Raw genomic sequence first — 12,875 nt, 5'->3', positions numbered from 1 at the left:
ATCTGCTACAATAAATGGTGTAAAAACGCCGAGAACAGCACAGCTGTCAACTTTTTGGGGTAGACGCCTGCTGTGGCGGGTCTTGCACTATTGCTTCTGCATCGTCGTTTTGTTAAAGCATTGCCGTGCTTACTATCCCGCTCGATGCGATATAAACGCAGTTATGTGTGTGCAAGTGATCACGCTTACTCAATGACAACTTCATAAACATGCGACTTTCAACCCTTGGAGAAGAACATTTCGGACTGCTCCCCCTGGGCTCCCGGTACGTGTTAAAAGCCGAAGCTTATGCAACGTAACTACAAGTGCGCTAAAGCGCTAGAGGAAAGCGACGAATACCGTCAAGCTGTTGAACGTTACTAATTAGCTCTTCCTATCTTTTCTCTGTGACTGTGGCCTAGGTAGCACCGAAACATTAGAGCAGTGTTACATTTTTGTTTCAGTAGAACGTTATTTTGATGTTGTACTGTCCTTTTTTTTTATAATGTTTTAGCAATGTTACATCTAAATATTGGTGTAATGTTTCTATAAACATTTAAACAACATAAACCTAATGTTTATGCAGCATAAATGTAACATTCGTGAAAAAGTAGAGCAACCTTGCACAAGCATGTAAGCCCACTGCTTGTGATGGTACACAGCTTCCACCGTTTTACAAAGACTAAAATACAGCACAACTCCATAATACAACATCATTCCTACACTCACCTCTGAACAAATAGCATAGAGACAACCTTTTATATATATCGCCAACGGGTGTTCCATGAGTGGTAGTGGCGAAATGATAATAAGCAATCAGTTCAGTTCAGTCGTGTCCGACTCTTCGTGACCCTATGGACCATATCACGCCACGCTTTCCGGTCTTTCACTATCTTCCTAACATCACATAACTTCATCTGCAGCGCCTCGAGGATGCCATCTAACCATCGCGTTCGCTGCCTACCCCTAATAATAAGCAATACTTTCTTGCAAAATATTAGGGCTGTGCTTGCATTTTACGGTGGGCATCATCTCAAAGCTCTAGTTGCAAAGAAGTGTTATTGAAAAAACATGGTTACTGGAAGAAAAAGGGCAAAAGTCCTGGGACTCAGTGTTTGAAATATATATGCTATGTTGTTTTATAGTTATGATCCAAATATTACTTTAACATTTAGGAGACGATATTAGAACATTTGTTTGTAATATTAAAATAATGTTTACAATACAACATAAACATTAATTAAATAACATTATCACCCCGCAGTGGTTACGGCGCTCGAATACTGTTCCCAAGGGCGCGGGATGGGTTGCAGAAACCTAGAAGCCAGCTTCTCTGCAGAGCAAAAACCACTTCACCATGGCGGCCAAACCTGTTTTGGGGGCAGAAATTAGGTGCAGTGCAGGAGATGTCTATTGTGGCAATAATGGCCACTTCCATTTCCTGCCCCCCTCTTCTTGTTGTCGCAATTATGGGATTAAGAACCCCTCCGTTTGTGAGTGCCATTCAAAACGCCTCCCCCGCCCCTACCTCCTCCAGGCTCTCAACAGTGAAGGAGTTCTGCTCAACAGGTTTGTGCATGACATCAGGCTGGACATAGAAGTATTCCGCGCTGCACCCAACTTCTGCCCCCAAAACAGGTTTGGCTGCCATGGTGAAGGGGTTTTTGCTCTGCAGAGAAGCTGACTTCTAGGTTTCTGCAACCCACCTGTAGAGGCGAAAAGCAAGGCGCCCGTGTGCTGTGCGATGTCAGTGCACGTTAAAGAACCAGGTGGTTGAAATTTCCGGAGTCCTCCACTACGGCGTCTCTCATAGCCTGAGTTGCTTTTGGACGTTAAACCCCACAAACCACAACCACAAATAACATTATCATAACATTCAAAGTCAATATTAGTAAAATGTTTCTTTTCATTGTTCTATGTTATGTTTATGTCACAGAATGTTAAGCAACATTCAGGCAACTTAGATAACAAATTTATAACATTATTCTAATGTTCGGTGCTAGCTGGGGGGGGGGGGGGGGGGGGACCATACATACCGTTACGCGCAGTACAAACGTCGGGCGATCGGGACGCCCGTTCGTGCCTTTTTTTTTTTTTTTTTTTTCGGCCATACAAGTCAGTTCCTCAAAACCCGCCTTCTTCCAGCGTTTTAGTATGCTTGTGGGCACCGGGGTTTGGCTGTAAAGCTGTCTGCTACCAGAAATAAAAACAAAAGGAAGGTGTAGTTCGTGCAAGGTATATGGTTCGTGGAGAAACCAAACTGCGATAACGCTGCTCGCCGACCGAAGCAAAGCAGTCGCTGACGTAAGCGCCACGTCTACAGTGTGCTAGAATATTCTAGCTCACTATAGCCACGTAATGAAATATCGCGATAGCCTTCGTGATTTTGTCCGTCGTGTAAGTCCACCACACGTCAACTTTCAAAAAATGGCGGACAGCGCTCCACCAAGGGTACAGTGGCTTGAGCTAGAATATTCTAGCACACTGTAGACGTGGCGCTTACGTCAGCGATTTCCACTGCTTTGCTTCGGTCGGCGAGCAGCGTTATCGCAGTTTGGTTTCTCCACGAACTACACCTTCCTTTTGTTTTTATTTCTGGTAGCAGACAGCTTTACAGCCAAACCCCGGTGCCCACAAGCATACTAAAACGCTGGAAGAAGGCGGGTTTTGAGGAACTGACTTGTATGGCCGAAAAAAAAAAAAAAAAAAAGGCACGAACGGGCGTCCCGATCACCCGACGCTTGTACTGCGCGTAACGGTATGTAAGGGCTCCCCCCTTTCGGGCGATGACGTCATGTGAAATGAACCTTCCTTTCCCCAAAACCCAAAGAAAGAAAACCCCGACCACTATGCCTTTTTGCGAGATGAATTGTTTATTTCAACTCGATACGTTTCGATTCCTAATTAAACGTGAGAGCGTTAGTCCTGTGTTGGAGAAAAAAACAATTCTGGCGCCATCGCGTCACCTGCTCGAAAAATCGTGAGCATGCCTTAGTTAGGCGGTGTCTTCACTTCTTTGACGACAATACGACGATGATGCCACTGATTTCGAAGCCTCCACCGAAAAGCAATGTCGATGGCATGATCAATTCGAAACCGAAACCTTTAAGCAACAAGTCACGTGCTCACTTTTGGGCGTGTTGCTGTTGCTGGCGCTCGTGCTGGTGCTGGCGTCATTCCATAGCCTCCTGTCATACAATCCATCGAAAACAAACATGGCAGCCGTGGCGATGCGACGTACCGACAAAAAATCGCACATGTCGTCGCTGGTCTAGAGAATGCAGCTGTTCTGTATGTGCAAGAAACCTCAAGACTTGTTCACAATGCTGAGTGTTAAGCACTTAGAACGTGCAGCCTGACAAGAAATGGGGAACGTTTTTGTTGGCGGTGGTGATTCCCTCAAAGAGATCGCGCTGACCCACTTCAGCACTTTGCGTTTTTCCAAGAGAAGATTCACGACGACAATCGATCATCTTCCAGACTATGTTCTGCTCAACATCTTCAACTATCTTGATTTCTTGGAGTTATGTGTTATCGGCCTGTAAGTATGCAAAATCTTCAGTACAGAATTCTCTTTTTGTTTAAGTATATTTGTTACCTAAGTAGTGGCTTCGCCGCTTACCTTCTTAGGTCAGATATTTCGAAAAGTTTCCTGTCTGCAGCTGCTGATGTGTTTGTGCGCGTTGACTCTGCACCTTATCTACTCGTAAAAAACAAAACAAAACAAAAAAACACCTTAACGTAGAATCTTGTTCGTGCTTGAGTGTAATTGTTCCTTTACAGCAACCACATTTAATTATCATAAAAGCACTGAAGGGATATACTTATATGGCATCAGTCAATAAATGATCTGATTTTTGCCACCGAACAGCTAAACAATTGGCAGGTGTATACGTTTTGGTTACACTACCGGTGTTCAGTTCACAGTTAGTAATTGCTACCTCTTCCTGTTATGGCAAGTTTTTTAAAATATATTTTGGTGTTGATTGCTTTCAATCTGCGTAGGGTTTGCCGCAAGTGGTACGCGCTGTCGCGCGACCGCACCCTGCACCGGCGCGTGGACCTATCTCATGTGCAGCTGACTCCCAAGCAACTCAAACTGCTGCTTCAGATGCGTGCAATGCCTCCTGCCGTCGAGGAACTGCGAGTGTTCGGCGACCACCACTGCTTGTGGGCCTGTAGTGTGTCGCCGCGTGCCCTGAGACGCATTCAGAGTCGCTGCCCGCGCCTCCGTCGGCTGCGCATCCACAATTTCAGCTTCCGCTCATCTTCACGGGACAAATGCGTGCGTTTGGCTGACTTCCCAGACACCTTGGAGCATTTGTCTTTGCGTGGCTCTATTGTGGGGCGGTCGTCATTCTTCAAGGCGAGCCGGCAGGGACAGAGCCTGTCGCGACTCCAGGTGCTCGACCTGGGCCGCTGCTTTTTTGTGGCTGATGCTGAAGCAAAGCCCTGGCCGTGGCTGCCAAGCCTCACACAACTCTACCTTGAGGGCTGCCCATTTTTGGACAGTACGGGATATTTTCAGGACATGCTGCGCAAACTGTCTAAGCTAACCTTGCTTGATGTGGAGGGAACCTATATTGCAGAGAATGCATTGGAGACAGTAGCCTCACACTGCTCTCTCTTGGAACATCTGTACGTAGGTTGCACAGCAACAAAGGATAGTTCGCTGGCATCAATGGGCAACTTCGGTGGGATGACCAAATTGCAGTCGATCTGTTTGGTACAGACCCAGGTGACAGATGTGGGCCTACTGCACCTGACTAGGGTGGCACCGGAGCTGAAAGTAGTCATGCTGGAAATGGACCAAGGAATCTCTGACCAGGGCATAGCTGAGTTCTGCAGCCGGCTGCCAGGTGTGGCTGTCCGGATTGGTGAATGCATTGGCCTTGTCTCGGCTGTCTTTCGACATGAGGGTTGTGGCCATTATGAGCTGCGATATGTTGACAGCACTACATGACCACTTTCTGCTCAGCTTTTGTCTCACTTCATGCAGGATACATAGGCTAAGACTTCACTCTTCTAAAATTTTTCATCTCTTGAGAACCACAACAATGCAAAGAAAATAAAATGCAGCATTTTTGGCATGTCTTTCATTGCCTTCGCTTATGCCTAGCAGCAGCTTTTATATTTTCCCCGAAGTGTTCTTAACAGTGTAGAGCTTAATATGTGAGTGTTGGATGTGTTATTTTTACATTTTCCTTGTCGAAATACTTATGTGGAGGTCTCTTGTGAATCATTTTTTTGTTTACATTGTATACCTTGTATTTTAATGCCTTTTGATTTGAGGTTGCCGATCTTTAACCTTCACATACACATAGGCGTGCGCAGGGTTCTGCATTAAGGAAAGCGAAGCTTCACTGCAGCCCCCCCCCCCCCCCCCCTCCTTTTTCAATGCCCCTACAGCCAAAACACAGTGCAAAGATGAGGAATGGCTATAAAACATTTATTTTGATGTGATGAAATAGTAACACATACAAAATACTCCGTGCTTAATAAACAAAACAAGCTTCGCCGTGGATGCAGAACTGAAAATTACTCGACGACGTGCTTCTCACAATGATTCCTTAATTAGGTCCCCAGCTTTCTGGAGGTAAAGGTAGCTTTGAACGCAACAGCAAGACTCCTCGGCTGCCGGTATAGTAAAAAAATTTGCATAGCTATAATTGTACTTTTAAAAACGACAGTACAGGTCCAACAGAGTGAAGGTATGCGGGCGAACTTGGCGCCCCCCTTAGAGAATTAGGGGGGGGGGAGGGGCACCCCCCTTTTGTACCCCCCTCTGCGCACGCCTATGCATGTACAGTCGTGAGCAAAAATGGTATACAACACATAGCTAGTGGTGGAGCTCAGCAAAACTGCATCAAAACACTATCTAGTGACAGGGACAGCGACAGTGATACATACATGTAGATAAAATGGGGCAGCTCTACAATTGTCCCGATCCCAGATAGCTGTTGCTAGATGATGCTGAAATGCAGTTTTCCCGTGCTCCACCATCAGCTAAGTGTTGTATACCACTTTCGTTCACGACTGTACAAGAATTAAAATACTGTTTGATGGTATGCTTGTTTCAAATTGCAGTGATTAACTCCTAGTTGTAGTGGCTCTCTATGTCAACATTGGCGAAACTGGGCCTTTTGTCGAGCATTAAAGTTAGGGGTGCAGTGGGATTATTGTGGAAGCCTTATGTGACATCTGTGAGATGCACTGGGTTATAGAAGTTACACCTTGCAACTCACCTCCCCTTGCATGCTTCTAATCCTGGTTGTTGAAAGGTTTATCGATGAGTGTGACTGCAGGATCTCATTCTCTGTCTCAAGATACGAGTGCATTCACACGGCATCTGGGCTCAGTTTTTTTTCGTGCAGTGCTTTTGGTGGTAATGATAGAATTACGTTTTACACTGCCTGCATGTACTAGTAATGGCTTTGTAGCAGCGCCAGAATTCAGTTTTTTTTTTTGAACTTGGGCTTCACTTTAGCTGCTTGTGATGACTGCTTACTGTATCCTTTTTTGTATTAGTTTTATTTGTGGATTTTTAACATCTTGGAACTAAATAGGTTCTTTTACTACCATGTGCTCAATGTTATTACTTTGCTCTGCACTTTCTGGTTAGTAAGGTTTAAGTTTTCAGCGGTCATATCGGCGAACACATCTTATAGCAGCAATTTAGGTATCTCACCCTTTATATTTGTATGATTGACTGCAGTGTTCATAACTGTACAAACAAAGCTGCCGTGCAGTCTCACTGTGAAATTTATCAACTGTGTCTTTTCAGTACTATAAGAGAATATTGACTGATACCCTTATTGCTCCTGTGACTGTGTGCATTAGTCTTAAAAGAGTCTTTAAATTCTGTTGTGTTTTGTCCAACTGGGTTGCTTGTGTGCTACTGATTTTACCCCGACAACATCTCACCTGCATTTCAAGCAGTGTTCTGCTTTACTTCTTACATAAGAAACTTGCTTAGTCACAATGATGTGTAAAATGCATTGCATACAACCTGTTAAAAACTCACTTTTATGTTATTTACATGTGACTTTAAAGCTTGAAGCCTTTGTCAGTGTCTGTTAATTTAGGTTTCTGTTCCAGGCATTGGTGTAGTTTATGTCAAGAATGAGTGCAGTATGATTGATTGTTTTGCAGGTCCTTGCATTGTGCAATCGCTTTTTTTCAAGTGCAGTGATTTTGCTGCATGTTGACATTATATATACATATTACGATCAAGTTATTTATTGTAAAGGCAATAAACAAGTAATTTGGCTCATTTGCTGAACATGTGTCAGTGGTGGAAAAGTAATTTGACCTGTCGTGCTTGTGAATTTTTAGTGTGCACCTCAGCGATATGTTTCCGGTAGTGCTTCTTTGCCCATTGTGTCAGACAAAGGCGATATTTTAATGTGCGTTCACAGTCTGGAGTGCTTAGCGAGCGATTGACAAAATTTCTCATGTATCCAGAGCTAATGTTGAAAAAAAAAAAGAGCAAAAAGAGCATCCTTATTGCGATAGTTTACCTGAAGCAGTAGTGGCGACTTATCGGGCCCAAGCAGTTATTTTGTCTGATCAGTATGCTCAGTCAGTAGAATTTTAAACTGCCGAATATTGCATACTGTTTCTACAGGAGGGTCACAAACAAATTTTCAGTGATGTAATATTCTTGACAGGAACATGATAATGGAATACCATTCTGTGCTTTGAAGACTGCAAACTGAAATGTCTGTGGCATATCTTGGCTTGTTGTTGCCATAGGCAGGAGGACCATGACTGGGCTCATCACAAAATGCAGTGGCTTCATAATGTGAAAGTGAACAAGAAGGCCTAAAACTGTTGGGGAGAAGCAATGAGAAATCATGACAAAAAAAAACAAAACATCTCATTTATTTAAAAGCCAAGGAGTAAAATGTGAAGAGGAAGTAGTGAATAACATAAAGTGCAGTGTACTAAAGGTACAAAAGAAGCCTTACCATCTGCTTAACCCCTTAATGGACATTTCCTGCAACAAAGTTTCAACCAAAACGGTCTTTTATAAAAAAGCCCATACCAGTATCTATCAGCTCAACTAAAATTTGTGTCCGATGGCTCCTGCTTGTTACAGGCTGGACGCAGAGTGCCACAATATACGTGACAAGTTGGGCTCGTCAGGAGCCAGAAATAACTTTCTTGTGACAAGTCTGGTTTGTCCAAGTCCACTAGGGTGTTAAAGGGAATATACATATTATTATTTTCTAGTACCTCATCTTAAATGTACAGTAAAGTGGAATTAGATCAATGCCGTGATAGCAAAAATGTCATTTTTCTCAAGGACAGAGCTTGTATAAGTAGTGAAAAATGCAAAATTGGAATGCTGTAGTGGTGACCAACGAGAATGCTGGTAATAAGCCCTATCAAATTACTTCCTCTGTGACCATAATTGCTTCCTCATATTCACTTGCAGCACACATGCCCAGCTTTTCCTGCTTACCTAGAATTATAAAGCGAACCGCACACCTACTAGTGACATCCCAATAGAATTGAAAATGTCTGCGTCCATAGGAACCGTCTCTTAGATGTCTAGCTTACCGACCATTTTTGAGGAAACAACTAAAAATGTACTCGCGATATTGTTCCTGCATCAGTTGTGGACTATGAATAGATATTATTTAGTAGCTTCCAAGTAAAGTGAGACTTTACTTGCCTATTCAGGACACCTATTCTAATCTTGGGGGCGAACTTTAAGCTGTCACTTCACCCTATGACTATATTTCTTTATGTGCTTGCCCAACCATTTGGACAAAACAGCTGTTGAAAGCAGTAATTGATAGAAAATTTATTAATTCAACTAAGTTGTTCAACAAAGCTGACATTTCTTCATTTGGGACTAGATTAGGCATATTTTGCATGACTTTCAGTCAGGCACGTCCAAGAAGGTGGTACAGTCGTGCCTCGTTAATATGATCCCAGTTAATATGGACAACTCGAATTATGGACAGTTTTTCTGTGGACCAAACTTTTTCCATGCATTTACGTCTCATTAATATTGCCACATAGAAGAGGACGCAAAAGATCATGACTGGGAACAAAAGCGCGAGCCTGGAAGAAGAAAGAGGAAGCTTGAGCGCAACACTCGTTCCAGTCGATTATTAAAACCTTCTTATCTTAGGCCCTCCTTGGCGTTCTATCGAGACGTGACACTGGTGGAGCGCGCTGGGGTATGCATAAGACTCCTTCCGGCAGTCCACAGCGGATCCCAGACATCGACACGCCGGTGCATCGCGCTAGCCGCCGCCTTTTAGGCCTATCTCCGGAGTTCAGCCATCTGCCGAACGACTCTTCAAACGCCCAAGTTCACCAGGTCTCCCATGCAATGGCACACCCCAACCCTACACCGGTGACTCTTCAGAACACCAAGGTGCCAGAGTGCTTTCGCGGGGAAGCGTTTGAAGATGTGGAGGACTGGCTTGACCAGTTTGAGCGAGTGGCCAAGATAAATCAATGGAGCGCAGACCAGAAGCTTTCCAATGTTTATTTCGCCCTTCAGGACAATGCGAGAACGTGGTTTGAAAACCACGAGGCCAGCTTATCCACATGGAATGACTTCCGCCGCCAGCTGGTAGACACATTTGCGAGAAGTGATCGACGAGACAATGCGCTACGCCTGCTTGATGTGCGCGTCCAGAAGCCGAATGAGAGCGTGGCTATGTTTGCGGAAGACATGGCACGCCTTTTTCGCCGTGCCGACCCTGATATGAGCGAGCCACGAAAGCTACGGCATCTCATGCACGGTGCTAAAGAACAGGTGTTTGCCGGCTTGGTACGCAACCCACCCAAAACCGTGAGTGAGTTCATTAAGGACGCTACGGCTCTAGAGCGAGCCCTCCAAGACCGGTACCGCCAGTACAACCGACCTGTCAACTGTGCTGCGACGACTACGGCGGCGCTGACTGCAACAGATAAGACCATTCTTCGAGGCATCATTACAGAGATTGTCCTTGAGGAGTTGCAGCGAATTACGACTGCGAAGGCTCAGTCGTCAGGGGACCTCATGGAAGCTGTGAGTAATGAAATTCGGTGCGCCCTATCACCGTCTGCACCACGCAGCGAGTCTCGTCCAGTCGACAACGCGGAGGCCTTTTCCGAACCATACCACGCTCCCCAACCGGTCAGCTACAAGACGGACATTCCTGCACCTTACCGCGAGCCGCGTCCCGAGAGCTATGCCGCGGTCTTTCGTCGCTCATCTCCAGACCACGCCCCACCGAGCTCACTGAGCTCACCGAGCCGTCAGGAGACGCGGTTCTACCAGGGGCCTCAGTGGGCGCCTTCCAGGCGCTCTCAACTGCGCCGAACTGACAGGTGGCGCAGTTATGACAGCCGACCACTCTGTTTCTACTGCGGACAACCTGGCCATGTATATCGGTACTGCCGCTACCGCGAAGAGGGGCAAGCCTTTCTGCCTGCTTCTGCTCGCTGCCGCTTCGACGCTGACTCTGTTCAAATTGAGGACGACCCTCCGGTCAGCAGGGAAACCGAATCCCCGGGCTTCCGCCGCCGCTCCTTCCCATCGCCACAACGTTATTCGCCGATGCGTCACAGCACTGCTGACGTTAGCGGACGGCGGTTCCCTAGCCCTGGCCGGGGAAACTAACAGCCGCAACCTCGCGAGGGGAGATTGATTGATGGGCTGGAGGTACAGGCTCTGGTGGATACTGGGGCGGATTTTTCAATCATTAGCCAGAAACTGGCCGACACACTGCGCAAAGTCAAACCTGAATGGACTGGGCCAGTCATAAGAAGAGCTGGAGGTCAGCTACTGGCACCGACAGGGAAATGCACTGCCCGGATAGAAATAGGAAACGCGGTGTTTGTTGGCAGCTTCGTTACTCTCCCTGACTGCTGCAAAGACCTCATCTTGGGCATGGACTTTCTGCGTCTTCATGGGGCTGTAATAAGCATTCGTGACAGCGTCGTCGCCTTCACCAATAACCAGGAAGACCTTGGTTATGCGCAAATACCATTATTGCCTTTACGCGTCGCCAATGAGACGGTGACATTACCTCAGCGACCATCACTCTCTCTGTTGGCTGACGAACTTAAAGGACCCTTCAGGGAGACTCGCGCGTTGGAGCCTTCGATTACAAGAATTCGACATGGCAGTTATATACAAATCTAGAAAGAAGCACACGGATGCAGATTGCCTTTCGCGAGGGCTGATCGAACCTTCCACTATGACTGATGAAGACACTGCGTTTTTAGGTGTCATAGATGACGCAACGCTTTCCCAACAGCAGCGAGAGGACCAGGAATTGCTCCCTCATTGATTTCTTGGAGAAGCGAACTACAGTTGGGCCTAAGATTTTCGCCCGAGTAATCTCTTCATTCTTTTTTCGCAATAACGTATCTTTACAAGAAGAACTTCCGTCCTGGGGGAAACAGTCATCTACTCGTCGTTCCATCGGCTATCCGCACTGAAGTTTTGCAAGCGTGCCACGACGAGCCAACCGCCGGTCACCTAGGCTACACCCGCACGTTGGCTAGAGTACAGCACGGATACTACTGGCCAAAACTGCCGGCGACAGTGAAATACCATGTACGTACGGACGTCGTAGACTGCCAGCGCCGTAAATCACCCCCTGTAAAACCAGCCGGCCTACTCCACCCTCTTCAAGTGCCAACGACACCTTTTAAGCAAATTGGCATGGACCTCCTGGGACCATTTCCGACGTCTACAGCCGGGAATAAATGGATAATTGTCGCCACCGATTATCTGACCCGCTACGCGGAGACCAAGGCTCTGCAAGGGGTACCGCTGCCGAAGCAGCTAGGTTCTTCGCTGAGAAAATTGTCCTGAGGCATGGCGCTCCGGCACTTATCACAACTGACCGAGGAACTGCATTTACGGCCGAACTTTTGGAGACCGTTCTTCGCCTCAGTGGTACCAGTCACCGTAAAACTACAGCCTATCACCCTCAAACCAAATGGTTGACAGAACGCCTCAATAAGACCCTCGCAGACATGCTTTGCATAACCATAAGAATTGGGACGAAATACTTCCCTACGTCACGTTCGCCTACAATACCACACGCCAAGACACCACTCGCATGACACCATTCAGCCTCCTTCACGGGCGACCGGTAACAACTATGCTGGATGCAATGTTGCTACCGAATGCCGACACCGATGATCTCAATCAGGACGCCGAGGAATTCGCTCAGCGTGCAGAGGAAGCTCGCCAACTAGCGCGTGTGCGGATCAAAAATCAGCAGGAGCATGATGCACGACGCTACAATCATAGACACCGACATGTAATGTACGAACCTGGCGACAAAGTGTGGGTCTGGACGCCTATTCGCCGCCGTGGACTTTCCGAAAAACTATTGCGGCGATACTTCGGACCCTATGTTGTTCAGCGACGTTTAACCGACGTCACTTATGAGGTGGTGCCAGATGGGGTGTCGACGTCAAAGCGACGCCAGCACCAAGCTGACGTCGTCCACGTCGTACGTATGAAACCGTATCACTCGGGCTGAGCTTTTGTTCTCATCGGGACGATGCTTCCTGAGGAAGGGGGCAAATGCCGCATAGACGAGGACGCAAAAGATCACGACTGGGAACAAAAGCGCGAGCCTGGAAGAAGAAAGAGGAAGCTTGAGCGCAACACTCGTTCCAGTCGATTATTAAAACCTTCTTATCTTAGGCCCTCCTTGGCGTTCTATCGAGACGTGACAATATGGAAACTCGCTGTCCGGACAGCGGACAAAGAGAAAATGCACAAATACCATTACGGTCCATGTATTTTTTAATATGGCCAGTCTTGAAAACCAAATCATTGTAGTGCTTCAAAGATAATTTCTCTAATAGGTTTTGTTCTAGGCACATGAACGTAGTGGCAATTACTGAATGATTGCCCTTTT

The 12,875-nt window shown here is 46.4% G+C and overlaps 1 protein-coding gene across 1 annotated transcript; it reads left to right on the top strand.

Moving 5' to 3' along the window:
- The first annotated feature begins 3,167 nt into the window (after positions 1–3,167).
- Positions 3,168–6,449, top strand: LOC146202874 (F-box/LRR-repeat protein 12-like). The gene is made up of 2 exons (XM_084588416.1): positions 3,168–3,520; positions 3,985–6,449. Exons 1-2 carry the CDS (start codon positions 3,345–3,347, stop codon positions 4,940–4,942), a joined length of 1,134 nt encoding a protein of 377 aa, XP_084444542.1. The 5' UTR covers positions 3,168–3,344; the 3' UTR covers positions 4,943–6,449.
- Positions 6,450–12,875: the final 6,426 nt, after the last annotated feature.

This window comes from Amblyomma maculatum, chromosome 1, assembly GCF_055883805.1.
Source record: "Amblyomma maculatum isolate TAMU_Amacu chromosome 1, ASM5588380v1, whole genome shotgun sequence".
Lineage (NCBI taxonomy): Eukaryota > Metazoa > Arthropoda > Arachnida > Ixodida > Ixodidae > Amblyomma > Amblyomma maculatum.
This window is presented reverse-complemented; position numbering and strand designations above follow the sequence as displayed.

Excerpts from the sequence above, each read along its gene's own strand:
- LOC146202874 (XM_084588416.1), top strand. The coding sequence starts at position 3,345 with ATGGGGAACGTTTTTGTTGGCGGTGGTGATTCCCTCAAAGAGATCGCG. Across the intron at positions 3,521-3,984 it reads GAGTTATGTGTTATCGGCCT|GGTTTGCCGCAAGTGGTACG; the intron begins GTAAGTATGCAA and ends CAATCTGCGTAG.